The sequence below is a fragment of the Ixodes scapularis genome, unplaced genomic scaffold (genome assembly GCF_016920785.2).
Source record: "Ixodes scapularis isolate PalLabHiFi unplaced genomic scaffold, ASM1692078v2 PGA_scaffold7__128_contigs__length_106722199, whole genome shotgun sequence".
In the NCBI taxonomy this organism is placed as follows: Eukaryota; Metazoa; Arthropoda; class Arachnida; order Ixodida; family Ixodidae; genus Ixodes; species Ixodes scapularis.
The window spans coordinates 25492738-25511022 of NW_024609882.1; the positions used below are offsets into that span (position 1 = coordinate 25492738).

At 43.8% G+C, this 18285-nt stretch overlaps 1 protein-coding gene across 1 annotated transcript; it reads left to right on the forward strand.

The window, feature by feature from the left end:
* Window positions 1-15515: 15515 nt before the first annotated feature.
* Window positions 15516-16570, forward strand: LOC8037936 (elongation of very long chain fatty acids protein). The gene has a single exon (XM_040223756.3). The coding sequence runs from the start codon at window positions 15522-15524 to the stop codon at window positions 16371-16373; it is 852 nt and encodes a 283-aa protein (XP_040079690.3). The 5' UTR covers window positions 15516-15521; the 3' UTR covers window positions 16374-16570.
* Window positions 16571-18285: the final 1715 nt, after the last annotated feature.

The window sequence follows — 18285 nt, forward strand, 5'->3', positions numbered from 1 at the left end:
CGGCATTTCGCCACCAAGGTTGCAACCCCACACCCGGCCCGTCATGTCTTATCGGCAATACTAGACGATACAGTGATAACGTGTCAAATAAAATACTAATTTAGGGAATATAAAACATGAGGTCATGAATTAAAGTGGATCAGTTGTCTCAAAATTGTTTTGAGGGGGATGACGTTTATAAGATTCCAAGTGTTACCTGCGGTTCATAAAAAAAATACAAAACGAATGAATATTGATTAACAGAAAGCCCGGATGCAAATGAACTGGTGGAGATTACTACCTAGACTGAACCATCACGAAAACCTAGATGACTTTTAGCCATTTTGCTAGGGTGACGCCTCCTCTCTGGGAAGTTGTTGGCAGTGTGAACGACCAAGATAACAAAAAATAAAATGTGTTCGGGTAAAAATTAAATTCCAACACGCACACTTTTCCTATTATTGACTTTAAGTTACGTTTGGTTCATACTACAAGTACCAGATGCGCCTCAGAAAATCAGCAATTCTTTTTTGGTGTTTACTATTTTTGCAAAAAAGTATTTCAGCAATCTCTTTTCTTCGGTCAAAAAACAAAAAACAATAATTACCGGTGAAACAAAAAAAACAAATCGAAAAGCTTGAATTTTGTTTACGGTGTCTTTACATCCTTATAACGCTTCGCGCGTGTCCGAACATGAGACAAAGTTTGAGCAACCTTTAACGTAATTATTCTGAGCTCTTTGTTTACTTCGTATCCTGCTACCCTTCTGCTTGGTGTAATGACGAATAGTGAATTGTTCTTAAGCAAACTATTTTCACCAGGAGGAAGGCTCTTGTCTCTTTCTCGTGATTTAACCGATAACGACCACCAGTGTAGTTTCAGGCACTTTCGTTGATCTATGACCCTAATAGAAGGAATACATTGTGACAGTCCATGGTGAGCGACTGATTGACTCAACTCCCTGTCGACATTGCCCCCCGACGTCAGTGATTCCACGAATTCAAGACTGGCAGTGTGTTTGACTCTAGGTAACAGGACGCCCCAGACAAACATCTACGAAGGAAAAGTTTCGACAAAAATAGTCCTCGCCTAGAACGAAAAGTTCCAGAAATCAATGTTTTTCGACCTTGACATATCTTGTATTCATGCGCTTATGGATATTTATCGGTGCGTTTCGCATAAAACAGAAAAGCCTACTGCAAACTGATAATTAGGCTTAGGTTTTTTAGGGTTATTATGATAATGCAATGAACGCAAAGGTAAACCTTTGCACTGAGTATTTTAGGGGTTTATATTTTTCTCAAATTCGGGTGCATTTTTTTACGTCTTTAATGTTTTTCCCTCAAATTTGGTGTTTTTCGGCTCCAATATTGGGTGTCGGACCAAAATTCGGCGTTTATCAAGGCTTACCTTGAAGAAAACAGGAGACAGTCTTGTGATTCTATACCCCCGGGGAACATACGCATGACCCAAACTTGAAAAACGTTCTAGTACAGTTAGGAAAAAAGAAACGAAGGAGTGTGGGCAGGATTCCCTTCTACCTCGATTCCTATCGAGGTCGAAGGGAATCGGTGGTCTAGTGGGCTAAAGCTTGCGCTGGGAACCTCCTGGGTTCAATCCCCACCGCTACCGCTCGTTTTGATCTGGATGCGTTTCGTACCGGCACGCGTTCGTGTAATCACTACTGCGTGATGCACGTCAAAAACCCCAGGCTAGCGGTTGAACTGCACTGGTTAAATTTCTCACCTGCAGCTAAGCGACCGGTCACCCGTTGAGGCGTACCAACATCAAGCCATAATAAACATACAAAGCTAGACGATTTATTTCATTGAGGTCGGGCGAAACTAGACATGAGGCGCGTTGCGGCAGAAAGGCGAACCGAAGTATGGCAAGTATCGGCCGACGCTTTCGAGAGATGGCCCTGACAGCCGCAGCTCTAAAAACTGCCTGACAGCCGCAGCCTTTAAAAAAAAAAACTCTTTTTGTTTCGTTTTTTTTTTTTTTTTATTGACATATTTATTTTTCGAGGCCGTTCCGCGAGTCATTTCTCGGATTAGCTTGTGGAGCACCGAATAAAACCATGTATATTTTGTGCCTAACAGTTAGTTGCGAAAAATATCCAACCGAGTCTAGGATGGAATGTTGAGGTAAGAGGAAACAAACAATGTTCATGGCGATTTGTAGCGATTCGCAGATTTTATTTGTAGCCTCAAACAAGGGTATAAACATGTGGGATCTGTCAAACGCAAAGATAATTTTAACAGCTCCTTCTAAGCATTTGTAGGAAGTTGATTCTTCGGGCCATTATGAATATAAGAGCCATAAACTTGGAAATGCCTTCACGAAGCACTTAGACGTCCGATGAAGGACGTCTAAGTGCTTCATCGGAGTCATACATTTTAACGTTAACGTCTGAAACATCAGGGTGTTTGCGTTTCAACAGGTCCTTCTGACGACACCGATAACAATACTCGACACACCGTCGACGTCTTTGCGCATGCATCTTATCGCCATTGGGCACCGAGGAAGTACCGGAACATTCTCTAAAACTCTACGAAATCCAGATAGCACCAAACGCGCAAATCAGCGACTTCGTTTTGCGAGAATTTGCAGGTTGAGCTAGAAATATGTGCTCCAGGAAATTTGTTATAAACGTTCAAGAGATCCGGAAACTCACCTCTTGTCAACAAGAAATCCATGACTGAGTTTAATGTAGTTTTCTCGGGATTTTCAGGTTACAATGGAGACCTCGCGATTCTAGCAAATTAAAACTTCCGGTTAACTGGTTGCCTAGTTTCGCCTAACTGTTAGCTTTCGCTTAGCTTTCGGTTAACTGGTTGCCCTCACTCGCGTACGACGAGGAGAGTCGCCCATTGTGTTCCGTGCCGTCCCTCCCCCAACGCTGTCGGCAACAGAGGCTAGCCGGTCCATTGTGCTTTCACAGAGCTTCACCTTCTTTCCCGGCTTTCGCGTCGGCGGCCACCTGGGATCGTGCCATCGAGCACGCCCCGTGCTTGGCGCCGCCCTTCTAGAATAAAACGTCATCATCTCACCTACCAATCGTGTGTGTCCTGCATGTGTTCCGTGACGTCGAGATCGCGCTAGCACTCTTATCAGTTGCCCTTTGGACTTACGATGGGTCGGCCACTAGTCGTTCGTTCGGTGGAAGAAGAGCGGGAGACCAAGGAGCGGCGACGTGCGCAGCAGAGCGAATGGCCGCGCAAACGCCGCGAAGCCGCTATCGCCTCGAGTTCCACCGCGTCGAGTGGTTCCGAATTCCTTGCGAAAGAAGAGCGGATCGCTCGCCTGGAACGCCGCCGAGAAGAGAAGCGGCGATGTGACCGGCGCCGTCGGGCCAACGTCACGGACGACGTTCGTGCCACGGAAGACAAGTGCAACAGTGTGGCCCGGCGACGACAGGACGCCACGCCGTCTGAACAGTTTTTGTATAAACTACAGTCCCACCATAGTACGGCTTCACTGGTCTTCCATCTTCAACAAAGTGGAAAGACTGAACGCTTTTTTCTTCTTTTTTTTTCAGGTTTCAACGATTTTATAAAGAAAAATTTCAGGGGATGATGTTTGGGGTTTATCGGTATATTCAGACTTTTGAAGTAATTCGTTACTTTTACAAGTAATTTTGTAATTGCAGCGTAACTTTTTTTTGAAGTAATTTGTGATGTAATTTCGTTACAAAATATTGGTAACGGATAAATTTAATTACTCTTTACTTTTAAAAAAAATGTAATACAGTAACTGGAGCAATACGAGCACTTGCAAGTTCAAAAAAAAAAAAAAACATCATGAAGGAGAAAATAGCCGAGAAGAAAACACGATTTTTTGTTTGACCGGTCACTAGAACCACTAGAAAAACGGGCAAGGCATGTACAAACAGACTTGTGCCCGTTACTCCTAAAAAGTTATTAATTACAATTACAATTACTTGGCCTAAAAAGTAGTGGATTACCGTTACAAATTACTCCCCGTAAAAAGTAACTGATTAATTACTTCGTTACTTTACTCAATTACTTTTGCGTTACTTTAAAGAAACACGCAAAATACCTGCAATATCTACTGCGTGTTTGTGGGGGGAATTTCGGGCCCCATCAAAAATAAAACAGCTTCAGTACTATATCTACCGATTACTTTAGGATAATAATTTTACGACGATGTATCTATAAAGCTCTAAAGGACTGGAAGAGGTGTTCGGTATAAACGAATCTAGCGCTGTCCACCCGGGACAGAACTGAATCCCATGAACATGCGACGAATGCACATGGGTGGCGGAGCCACGCACACCATTCCAAATATGGCAACGGCAAACTTTAGAACACGACTCTCCTGAAGATGTGGGTTTTCTACGGTTGCTATATATTGCCTAAATAGGGGCTGGTTTGGCCACTAAAACCAACTGGCTGTAAGACGTACATACGGTACTTGCGTTTGGGCAGATTTCAGAGTACCGCTTGTTGAAGGTTGTTATCCGGCCTTGACCCACTTGATCTTTTTTCTTGGTCATCAAACTAATCAAAACTGAAACTTAACACGAAATATTCATCCACAATCTTTCATCTAAGCTGATTTTTCCGTTTAGAAAATATTAAAAAAAGCACAACTTTTCAGTGAACAGCAGGCTTCAATGTATCTCACGCGTTTACAGCCGCCTTGCGCTGCCTTAACTCCTGTGGAGGCATCCTACTATGTCCAAGTCAGCCACTGTTTATTCTCAGAAAACTCGGGCTGTGTTCCCTTTCCCTAAAATGTGGGATTAAGTTCCCGTAGGCACAATCCGCTGACGCCCCAACATTCTCGTTTCTAGGAATATGGGTTCAGCTTCGAAGTCCCAAGCCATTTTCGCTGTGCTTCCCGGCCACATTATCGCCTGCTGTCTAAAGTTACTGTTTGAACTATATTTTAGTGTTATGCTATATTTTTTACTGTTTTAATGAGCTGCTGCCATCGCTTCCCTTATGTTTGTGCCTTACGCATCCGCTAGGGCGAAGTCAAGTGACAGAAACCACAAAGCTGGTTGGTCCAGCCAGTATTTAGCTTTCACAACGCTGTCAAAGATGAACAGGGTCAAGATCTCGTCACAATTTTTTTTTTTTGTGTGCTGGGTGGGTGTGTGTAGGCAGAAAAGCGACAATCAAAGGATGGTCTCGTGTGACAAAAAAAAAATGCTGATTGGTTTTTGGGGGACAACACGCAGGGAGTGGGGCGGAAAGGAGGGGGGGGGGGGGCGAAGGGGGCGAGCCTACATCTGCACCGCGGTCACAGTGTCCACGTTCGCACGTTCGTACTCTTCACGACTCCCACTCGACGGTTTTATGGGCCATTAGTTTTCTGCTCTTTTGTGCGCTCGAAGCAGTTCATTCGTTTTCCAAGTCGAAGCTTGTTGCATTCATGTAGACAGTCGAATCTTCCCAGCCTGAGTGACCGTACGAACAAGCCCAGAAACGGGCTCTAACTGGGCTGTCGCGGTTTCCGGGAATTCCTTTCCTTCACCAGCACTAGATCTCTTCGCGAGCGAACCCCCTCTTGTGTTACCATGCTAAAAGCGCGAAGGCTGCTGCATCGCCCTTCTTCCTCTCTATTTTTCCCTTTGACGGGGCGGAAGAATTGTAACGAGTAATTTCAGTAACGCGTTACTGAAAAGTAATGAAATTAGATTACATATTACAATTTCAAAAAAGTAACGGATTAATTACAAAATTACTAGAAAAGTAATTAATTGCAAGTGATTCCGTTACTTTTAACGGATTACTTCCAAGTCTGCGTACAAATATAGAAAGACAAAGATCAAGCAAGACAAGGCCGAGTAGGTTCTCCGTCGTCTTCCATCGTGTTTTTCTTCTGCCGAGCAGGAGAAAGCTCTTCGTGTTTATTTGTTTTTATTTTTTACACTGTTTCCCCCTTTCCAACTTTTTCGACGTCTCCTGCCACCTGCAGAGACATCAAACGCGGGTCCGTACACCCTCGATTCACGGGTTCACAACTCAAGTAACAGACGATGTAGCCTCGCGTGAGGTGGTCGTATTTTTTTTGTCTTTGATGTGCGCTGCTGTATTCTAGCACGCTCTTGAGGCACGACTGAAAAGTGTCCGGCGCGAGGCTAAGAGCATCCTGTTCGAGGGTGCGGACGATACTTCTTTTGGTTTACTTGTCTGGGCATGGTGGTCGAGTCCACTCCTCACTTTGCAGTCAACTCTCAGCATAAAAGTGTGTGTGTATGTGTGTGTGTGGGGGGGGGGGGGGTTGTTCATCTAGGGAGTGCTGAGAGAGATAAAGTGAGAGAGAGAGAGAGAGAATGCGTAAATGTGGTGTGATCCTCTATTGTTTTGTGAGACCGATGGCCACCGCTTTTCTCGCTCTCTTTGCCCTCCCCTCCCTGGCCTCCACGAATATTGGCATGAAAGTGACAACCGATGGGCGATTGATATCCGTAACTACCATTTTGTCTCTGACTGGTCGAGTTTTCGATCATGGAGTGTCCGTCGTCTCCATGGCCATCTCTTCATGAGGTGTTCAAAATTCAGGGCATTAAAGAGAAAGTAAATCTAGAGTTCCAGTGCATACTTTGCGTGTTAAAAAAAAAAAACACATTTTCATCGGGAAGAACGACAAACTCTAATCTACGAAAACACATCAAGGTAAGCTGCGACATCTGTATTCTGCAATAGCTATACATTGTAACGTTAGTACCAAGTTTTTTTTTTCGTTTTGAATGACAGGCGATACACCTTAGTCAGAAGGGAGCTTTCGTAGATCGCTTCTTTAGCTCCGAATCTCGTAGCAGATGTAGACGCTGCTACTGAGCATGCGCACCGCTAGCTTTGTCTGCAGAATTCCGGGGATCATTTCTAGAGACCGTAAGCTAGCGGGATGGCGGGTGTGGTTGCAGCTTTCGGTACCTTCTCAGCTAACAGGTGAACAGAGTGCCCCCTACACTCTTTCTCTTAATTACATTATTTTATTTTTAAAATGACTACCATAATACGGATGGTTGAGAAATGAGAAGCCTTGTTGCTGAACATTTTTGAAAAATATAAATATTGTTGCTATTGTTTTCTGGATAAGCGTACAGAAAACGTAACGTGGAAGTAATTTGTAAAGTATTGAGTTAGGTATTCCGTTATTTTTCAGCGAAAGTAACTTGTAATGATAATTCATTACATTTGAGGCTCGGTAGTTTGTAATTGTAATCCATCACATTTGTCAAGTAATGAGCAGAAGTCTGGGTATATTCAAAGAAAACACGTAACGGTACTCATAATCTCCTCAAGATGGCGTCCTTCAAGATGAGAGTGAAATTGAAACTCTTTCAATACGGCAATACACAAGAGCCGCATAAAAAGTTAACCTCATATACCAACTTCGCGACCCAAATTGTTTCCGGGGCATCCTGTTTCGTGCCCCAAGAACGCATATTGAACCCTCGGCATCTACAGAAAGGGACCTCCGTCTGGGTTCGTTCTGTCAGCTCGGCGGTTTTCAGCTTCAGGCGCTTAAAGTACCCTTGGTACCTCCTTGCCTTTTTTTCTTCTTAGCTGCCATCATATTTTCGAAGACTCACTAACAATCGCCCTCAAAAAGAGGATCATTGGACATCTTCGTTAACGCACCACTGCTCGGAGCACACGGAGCTAAAGCTCGCGATGCAAAACCCAGCGGTCCTTGATTTAGCCCCCCAACCCTGCCCGTTTTGATCCGGAAGAGCAACGTACCGGCGCGCGGTCGTCTATCACTACTCCTTTGAGCACGCTACACTCAGTTACAGGTTAAGAAAAGTTTTCAAGGGAAAGGACGGCAGGAGAGGAGGAAGCAGACGAAATGCTGGAGAGGTGAGGAGGAAAATCACCTTCTTTCTACAGCATTCCGTCTGCTTCCTCCTCCCCAACCAGAAAACGTTTATCATACTGTCACTGAAAACAGCAGTTGCACCGCACTTACTAAATCTGCAATCTACACTGGGTAGCAATGACGTCATATTCTGGCAGACTAAACATCTGCCGTATAAACAATTAAAGGGAAATTTGTATTCGACACCATCACATAGTGTCTCATCACTACACGCAGGGTGTAAACCGAGTTCCTTCAACAACTCAACAATTAAGGTGAGTAACAAAAAGTTCCCAGCGAGTGAGCAGGAACAGACGTGTTTTCAGAAGGAGAAACGTTTAATTAAGAAAAGACGCGGGCACGCGCGCGCAGTTGTAAACAAGGAGAGACAATGGCAACTCTCACGCGTCAGCTGTGTTTTCCCAAAATTGTTAAGGTGCGTAAAGTGAGCTTAGAATGCACAACTTCTGTACCCCCCGACACTTTCAATATGTGTGAAGGCACCAAAAATAAAATAAAATTAAAATAAAAGAAAAAGAAGCAGAGCAGACGGCATCGCTAAATAAAGTTCAGGATGCAAATGCAGGTATATTTTCTTTGAAGAAATAGGCTATCGCTTGTTCTTACTTTCTCGCGCTCAGCCCATACAATGTTTGTCATGGAAACTCTCGGAGTGGCATCACTCTGTTGTCAGAGCGGGGCGACGCTGGGTCAACAGAAGTCCTTGGGCTCCTTTTGTTAATCGTGATGATTGGCAATCCTCATGTTCCATGGAAAAGTGAATGTGAAGGCTTTGTTCATAAACAGTGCGTCTACCGGAGTCACGTTCTTAAATTATGAGTGCATATTTGAATGGGGTTTATTTCAAATTTGTTTCGAAAATTTTTTCCCAATAAAATTGAAATGCTATTGCATTGCCAATGTAAAATAAAACAATACTAGAATAGTGCGTAGATGTGTAAGTTTACTTTTCGGACGCATGCCTTTGTTCTTTTTGTCAGAGTTCATGTGTACCATTTACGCGTTATAGCTGTGCTACGACTGTATTGAATTCAATTTATACCTCTCCTGTGATATCATTCAGGTGACGGCTAATGATCAGTTCAAGCATTTGTGTAGGGCTAGGCACTCGATCGATTATATTATCGATTAATCGATTAACGCTTTAATCGCGTTTACTATTTTTTAACCGGTAAATCAGTTAAAGTTTGACAAACTAAAAATTCAGCGCTTTCACCAAGTAGACGTGGACTAGTACACCTGTATGAAGGCCAACTATAGGTGAAATTGTGACCTAACGTGAACTGTAGGGATGAGATCTGTAAAACGCTATATCTGTTAAAAGACTGTAAGTGCGTAAGGATGACTGGTGCAGAAAAGGGGGAAAAAAAAACCTTTAGTCGAAGAGCACACACAGAAGAGAACGATTGAGACGTTCCATTCTGTATCTGTTCCTTCGACTCAAAGTTTTTTTTTTTTTTTTCTTTTCTGCACCGCGGTATTAGGTGTTAAACGACATGATATTTGTCCCAGCCTGTTCGAGGCCGTTCAAGTGTCCATTTAGCGCAGTAGAGACTATTGAGGACAATCAATGGAGGTCATTATCGCCGGAGAATATCGACGAACCTCCTTGTCCATGCGGATGAAATAAGAATTTGTGAATGTGGATGTCTTTTGACTGCTCTCAACAACACATCAAGGTTGATGCGTTGTCTCTCACAACAACACATTTGTGCCCCTCGGTAGACTCCTGTAGGTGAACTTGAGGTGAGAAGAAATCCAGCACGACGGCCTTGATGTTTAGCAGGTGTTAAACATGCGCACCCTGCGTCGAGTGTAAAACACTATGATTTTCTCATTTTCTTGACTTTCGCCAGTTCGTGCTTCCTATTGTTTGGAGTACAATAGCGCAGGTCGCACGTGTAGATGCTGCAAGGGCTGTGTGGCAGTACTCTGAGGTACTGTGTAATCAAAATAATGGCGGATACGAGACAATCGAATTGCGTAGGTACATTTGCATACTGTAATAGTGAATGCACCTTTTTCTTTCAGGAATTTTTGCGTCAAGTTAACGAGTTCGGAGATGCTATTTGCTGCGCTCCTGCCTAGTGATGAATTAACGTGTCTTCCGCGACAGCGAATAATACGAGTTATGGTCAAAACATGTCCAACTCGAATTAGGCACAAAACAGAAATCAATAAAGGGTGTTCACGCCACTTCCGTCCGCCATGACAAGGGGAGAGGGATGCTTCCCGTTCTCCCATGTTTACCTTGTGTTTGGGTGGGTTCGCCACGACTCTTATGGTTCCCTAACGAGCATTTGCGCGAGAGCTTCGCTCAAGAAATGCTCAAATGCATCGTGCTTAAAAGATGCCGATTCGCACCTGCACGAACGAATTGCCACACTCTAAAAAAAGCCCGTGCGTCTGCTTTCCCGCACAACGCTCGGAGAGCCAATCACTGCAACTTATGGAGGCAGCTCGGCGAAAGACGATGCCGAAACATATGTTTAGATCAAAAAATGCATCGGAATTAAAAACAGCGCGGAAAGACGAGGACCAGACAAAGAAGTGACACGGACGTAGCGCTCACTTACAACTGAGTTTATTGAACGCAAAATCGCAATATATATTTGCGGTGTCACGAACAAAAGAGCAGAAAGAATTCAGCCCATGTGATGCACCACCAATAAACATAAAACAATGATAAAAAAAGATATATATATACATATGCCGAAACATATGTTTCGGCATCGTCATTCGCTAAGCTGCCTCTGTAAGTTGCGGTGATTGGCTTTCGGAGTGTTGTGCGGGAAAGCAGACGCACGTACTTTAGTGCACAAGTAAAGTTCTTTTGATTATCTCGAGACGCCACCGTTCGCCGCCGAGCCTTGGTGACTGTAGGGCGGCGGCATTAGCAGACGGTTCTAGCCTGCTTTGAGGTGCTGCCGACAGATGGCGCAAAGCGACAGACTGGAGGCTACGCCACCAGTGGCGCCTCAACCAACCGTCTTCCAAAGTGATAGGTGCCAACCGGGCCATCACAGCACGTAGAAATCCAAGGTGACACGTTGCTCTGGAAAAGAAACATTGAATACCAAAGCGAGCGAGTAAAAACATTAGACTATAGTGCACTACAGATAATCCCGTCGCGCTGAAGGAAGTGTAATATAACCTTTCAGAATTAAGATTGTCTGCTGAGACCAAGGCCGGGGTCGGCGACCCATGCGGGGAGCTCGGTGGATATCTTCGGCGTTTGGGGGAGTTAGGTGTCCATCGCCGATGCCATGCCATTCACGATCGAGGTAGTTGAGCGTATTTAAGGACGCGTAGGTTTTAAGTCTTTCTGAGGTATACGAACCAGGCGGCTCTTATAGGTAGTCATGAAGATGCGCCTGCGATACCTTAGGCATATTTGTAATTTTTTTTCTAGGAAGAAGTTTTTTTTTTTGTGTGTATATATTTAAGGGATCATTAAGAAGGCGTGTCGATTCCGTAAAAGTAAAATTCCGGCGGTACCGCAGGTAGTCCTCGGTGGTGAAACTTTTAAAGTACTCGCTACTAACTGCGGGCTAAAAACAAACCAAAACAATAGCCAACCGGAAGCGACATACTCTCCCCAGAAGACCGGCCATTATCTCCGCACAGTCTCTCCCTCTCTCTCTCTATATATATATAAAGTGTCTTTTTTTAGCTGCACCCAATTTAAAAAAACAAAACAAAAAAAACAACGCGAGCTAGAGTAATTTGAGCCATGGGGAAGTGTTAGTTGCCATGGAGGCCTATAGAAAAAAGGTGAAATTAGGTAATTAGTGAGCTAATTAACGGACATATTTTAACTAACTTTTTAATTTTTCACCTGAGGGCACATAATGTACATAACATAATTCGTCATTATCGCGGCCGGCTCGCCTAAGCAAGTGGAGCCGGCCGCGATAATGACGAATCGCATGCCCGGAAGGGGGGAGCGATAACTTTACCGGCGCTCTTTCCTGTTTAGTTTCGGTTAGTTTCGGTTTCGGTTTTTATGCTCTTTCCTGTTTAGTTTCGGTTGGACGCCATTTACCGAAGTGACATTTCTTGACCCCGTAGCGCCTACTAGGAATTTTTTTTATCCAAATTTGACAACAAGGCTAGACCATGCTGAGGTCGATCTTCAATCCTCTAAATACATCTTGTGCCCTCAAGTGAAAAAAAAAAAAAAAAAAAAAAAAAAATATATATATATATATATATATATATATATATATATATATATATATATATATATCAGTCCTTAATAACAAAACATATCAATATACCTTTGTATCGTATTTTCCAGACTAGAATCCGCTCCCGCAGTGGAACATTTTGGTTGAAAATAGAGTTTTTCCTTGGATAGTTGGCAACCGGTGCACGTTCCCCGCTCGCTGCATAGTCAGTCCCTGGTGCCCAGTCCGCGTGCAAAAGAATTTTGTATTCACCACATCTAGAGAAATGTCTGCTTTAGTAGCTCGCACAGAAGATTGGTTCATACACAAATCACCATTAACATACTCTTTCCTTTACGAAGTAGGACACGTCTCGTCCTAATGGATGGTCTAGGAAAAAACAAAATCTTGCATAGCCCTCGCCTGTAAATAGCCCGCACCCCCTTTATATTCAACAACTTGCAGAAATATGTATAGCCCTGCGGACAACAGTGCGGAGAATACGTTATTTTGTTTAGCCCAGGCGAAAACACGAACGCCATACATATATATGTCCGCTAGTAGCATATCAGAACAATTATCAACGCGAAAAAAACCTGGACAGGCTGCGTTTACAAAAAAAAATATAAAAATGATAAAAAGGAAAAACAAGACGCGTGCGGGCAGTGTTGTGTTGAAGCCAACCGCGATTATAGCGATGGTTTTGTCAGCGACAATTAACACGCGCTGCAAGAAAAATCCCCACGTGTCACCAGAAAAGGCGTGTTTGCGAACGGAGCGACATAATTCGACGGAAACTCCACCGCATGACTATTGTAACAGGGAGACAATGGCATTAACTTGTAAGTGTCACTTCTGTTTGTTTTCAAATTTGCTCTCTTGGAACACTGATATTGCGAAGGGGCAGGGAGGGGGGGGGGGGGTGTTTTCCCGAGGTTAAAAGCGTTTACGATTCCACTGAACATAACAAAAGACACGCACAAGTAATAGAGACACTGATATTGCAAAATGAAATCTCGAGAGTAGGGTTTTTTTTGCCCTCTTGTTTACGGCCGTGTAATTATCTCCCGTATATAAACTAATTGCCGAAGCAGTTTAGTCCGCACGTCTTTAAGGCACCACCCGAGGATTACCACTGAGGAAGAGGACCTTGTGAGATCGGCAGTCTACAAGAACGGAGACTGGTGTCACAGTGCCTGCCATAGCTCGGCAGGACCTCCGACGAGCGACGCCCGATTCCAGATCGGCGCTGAGCTAAAGAGTGCTGCTTCGTCGGACAAGAAGGAAACTTACCTTCGGATAACGTGTTTCTTAAAGTAACCAAGGTATGTAGAATTTTTGCTCTGATTGCGACGTTAGTGTGTGAGGACCGCATTTTCCCGGCTAGGGTTCGCGGACTACACATGTTTAAAAGTTGAAATTTGAGGACGTGCGCACAATACAAGAATCTTGTGTTTCAAGATCGTTCATTATGACCAGGCGCGACAGATTTCGGGAACGAAACAGGATGTTAATGAGGATTTATGTATAATACAAGCTTCTTTGTAAGATAAGAAAGCAAACATTTGTCATGGCGTGCCGTGTATGAGAAGATTTTCGCGTCGACCAAAGCACCAAATGCGGACTATGCACGGCGTGCGGACTATACAGTGTGTCCGGACTAATTAAGCAAGAACTTTTATTTTTGACCCCGAATTCGCCCTGCGGACTATAGCCCGGAATATGCTGTGATATCAGTGCCGTTTAGCTCGTTCGGGTGCTATACACTCGTTAAGCACAAAGTGGGAGCCTAAAGATGTCGGACTCGCCGACAAAAGCGCCGCCGCGTCATCATCGCGAGAGTTCAATCGGTGAGCTCCGTAAACTTCGAAGGCAACTTTGAGTATGACCAGAGCCTAGGGCTCCTGTTCGCTCCTCAGAAATCAGAGCATGTTTTCTGCTGAGACAGCACGGGCGAAGTCCGCTCGTTAGCATTTTCGCTGGTAGTTTCCACTGAGTACGATGAAAAGTTACGCGAAAGTATAAAACGCAAAAAGCTTAAAAGATAGTTCATGCCGTGAGTATCCGAGGATAGAGTTAATCAGTGGCATCTTATCCTCAGTCTTGATGCTTTGGTCGTTTCTTCCAAGACGGCAAGCCTAACCGAAGACACTCACCGAGCGATTCGTCGCGCTCAGTGACTCAGCTTGGATTTTATTTTTTCGAGAAGTAATATTGCTTTCTCGTCGTATTAGTCAGGCTCCGATTGTAGAGAGCAACGTTGGGTTCACGGCGTGCTCAAATTTAGATGTCCAACCACCGATGGTCACCTAGTAGATCCTTGTTGTGGACGTGGGATTAATTGGAACCACCCTCTATTTTTCAGCGTGGAAGCGAAATCTCGGTTAAAGGATAACTAAAGAATCAAATAACTTGCGCCAGATCGCCGCTACCTTGGCCGAAATTTTAATACGCCAACTGTGGAGGTTGAATAAAACCGAGTTGCCTTCATTAAAAATCTAAGTTAAGCTTAATGTGAGAAACGGAATGAACTAAGCTGTGGTGGGCAGCAGGCAGCCACGCTGCAGGGTCTTCGATCGCTTCGACTTGAAACTGAGCAAGCAAAGAATAAAACGCTAGCCCTTTGTTCTACCCATCTTCGACGGCTCAGAATCTCTGGTTCGGTTTTATAAAATAAAACACCGAATCTCTGGCTCGGTGTTTTATAAAATAAAACACCGAGCCTAAAGTCACTGGTAGATCGAGAAAGGCGGCGCTTGGCAAGTCTCGGACATCTAATTACCGCTCCTCAGCCAATAAGACCCCGACGTTAGCCAATGAGAACGGCGAATAACGAATCACGAATCAAGAAGCCGGAACATAATGTGGATATGTCACAAAAGTACATTAAGATTCAGTGCGACACTTGTACCCTCGTGTGTTTGTACCCTTTCGTGTCCTGTTCCTAGTCCACTTCACACCCCAGTCCGAGCACAGTTGACGCTACGATCCGATGGCGCCTGTCAAGCAGCGTCAAAAGTTCCTCGTCACTGCCCTCGTCGTTTTTGTTGGTTTTCAATCACTGGTTAAACCAATCACGCAAAGATAAAAGAGCAGAATTACGGCGTGTTTATTGTGCCGGACTGGTTTACCCGGTGATGTCGAGAGAACAGAGAGTACAAGCGCCAAAACGATTTTATTTTCTAATCTACGTATTTATTACCTTCGTCTCCCATGGAGGTTTCATAATAAAAACAGAAATACTTTTTCACACATGCAAAAACACAGTTTTTCAAACCAAAAAGTATGCACTTTTGGAGCAGCTTCGTTACGTCGGCTCCGCTCGGACGACGTAAAACTAAGCCTACTAAATATTTCGCTATAACACAAAAAAAAAAAAAAAAAAAAATCGCGATTTGTTTTTTGTTATTTTTTGTTTTGATATTCTGCAAGATTTTTTGTATTGTTATTGTTTTGAAGGAAACAAGGCCTACCAAAATGTTGGGAAACGACACCACAGGCTTGACGCTGACCATGAACCCGGTTAAGTTCTTCAGCGAGCTCCAACAGCTTGGAGACCCCCGGACTCGAAACTACACGCTGGTAATGAACCCGCTCTTCGTGTTCCCGCTAGTCATGGCCTACCTCTACTTCGTCAAAGTGGCCGGTCCGAGGTGGATGAAGGACAAGGAACCCTTCCAGATCATCAACCTCATCCGCTTCTACAACCTCGCGATGGTCCTCCTCAACGCGAGGTTTCTCTACATCGTCCTCATCTACACCTATCTTCCGGGAGGTGAATACAGCCTCTGGTGCCAGGGGATCACGGGCCGGATGACAGAACAGTTGGCCGGCTTGTACGAATCTGCGTCCTGGTACGTCGCCGTGCGGTACGCCGACTTTCTGGACACCGTCTTCTTCGTCCTGCGCAAGAAGTTCACGCATATAACGCATCTGCACGTCATCCACCACACCGTGGTGGCGGTGAACGCGTGGTTCTGGGTATTGTTCGCTCCAGAGGGACAGCCCGCCCTGGGACTCGCCATGAACGCGTTCGTCCACGTTGTCATGTACGCCTACTACTTCCTTGCCACGCTAGGTCCGAATGTGAGGCAGTACCTCTGGTGGAAGAAGTACCTGACCACGATGCAGATTGTGCAGTTTGTCATCTTCATCGGGCACATGTCCATCCCGCTCTTCGTGGACTGCGGTTTCCCGAGGCACCTCATTCACGTGGCCATTGCTCAGACGGTTCTTATTTTAAGTCTCTTTGTAAACTTCTATATCCAATCGTATATGAGACGAAGAGGTCCCAAACTGACAAATGGTCAAGTCGATCTTGCTCAGCATGCGAATGGCAAGGCCGTCAACGGAAAGTGCGATTAGTGAGGTGAATGTCGCGTGACTGAGTCTAAGGAATGAACACACAAGTATATTCATGATTCCTTTCATGAGCCATGCAGTGACATGCTTGAGGCAGTTCAATCATATCATTGTCTCAGTAGCTCAAGTAGTGTACTAATGTTTCTGATCGGGTATTTATGACCTTTGAAGACGGCCGAAAGTATCTGCTTGGTTCTAATAACATCGCTTTATTAGATCCAACGCGACCTTATTTCGGAACAACCGATCGAGGTAGGCCAGATTAACATGTGAAATACAGGACGGTATGCTGTTATCGAATTTGTGCTACGATAGACAAAGGGTCTTGCAAATATTTCGAGAAAATACGCCGACAAGTGCACGCTGATGAGTGGCGCCTTCACCTGCTCAGCTGTAGTTATGGATGGAGGACTATTTTTATCGCCACGTTCGCCAACTAGTCAGACCTTAGTCATATTGTCTTTTATTGTGAATAATTCTATCGTTGATAAATTGCAGCGGCCGGAAAAATATGAAGCACATCATTGTTAACGTTCTACATGCTACAAAGTTTTGCTTTGAAATAAAAACACTTGAAAATTTTACGGTACTCTCACAGACCATATTTCAAATATCTTTTATTTTGGAAAAAGTGTTCAACAGATTATAAAAACGCCACTAATGTATCATGTTTCCTTCCTACTCGCTTTGAACTTGTAATTTTTTTTTTAATGTTTCTTTGCCGAACGTATATCAACAGCTTCTTTCGGGTAGTAACTTTGAGCTTTGCAACAGGGCATGAAGTCCCATCCGTGATGTTCTTATCAACCAAAAGTGTTTCTGTTGACGTAGTACTTCACATAATTTCATATCAACATTCACCCGTCACGGAAAATCTCATGACTTCACCATTTTCAATCATAATCATGCAATCAAAGGAATAAAAACACAGAACGTTGAAGGCACCATTTGTACTGTTACATGGGTGGATACATAAATAAAACATATACCTATTGAGCAAGACTATTTCGTACAAAAACGAATGCACACGCACAGGTAAGTTTATATACGTGCGCTGAAACTTGAGTTGGAAGAAACACCGACCATTCCTCACCGTATAAGATTACCGGGAAGTATTCCGACCCTATTCGAAATAACTAATTAAGGAAACCGAGGCGTTTAATCGATAATAATGTTTATTAATTTTTGAGGGCTCGAGTGAGAATTGCATAATAAAATGGGCATATATGAAATAGCAGTCATCACAACGGGACATAATATTAAACTAATTTCAACGTAGTCACTAGGGCTATACAGGAAGAGAGTATAGTAATGAAAATGTATTAGTCTTTTAGAAATAAATATAGTTACTAATTGGTTTCAGCTCCCATATCCAATCGTAACGTAAACATTTGATAAGAAACAGTGGGTAAGGAACTTGCGCGTGATTTCCAAGAATATTCGAAGCGACGAAAAATAAGGTCATGAGTCGATAGTAAATTTTATCTGAGTGTTCCGTTGTGACTCTGCGGCGGCAAAAAGGGTGCCTAGTTTAGTTGGCTGACGTAGTTCTTATTTCTCAGTGCGATAATTACAATGCATTAAGTGAAATGCTCTGTTTTGAGCGGATTCCGGATTGTTAGATTAGTATTCCTTGAGAACAGCGTTGACGAGACAATGTATAGCGACGCCTCTTCTATCCCAAATAATAAATCTGATTACGCGGTGACTTCAAAAATATATCTTAAATAATAGCACCTACAATTGTAACACAAACTACGACAGTAACACGAAATGTGTCACTTCGAACCACTCCTGGCAGTTTTCAAGAAAGTAGGGCAACTCCCGCACGTGAGGAGCGTTTCCATGTCGAACCTATTACGGGTTTGAATGCCAAATGTAAAAGCTTGGTAAAAAATACAGGAAAAAACAAGTT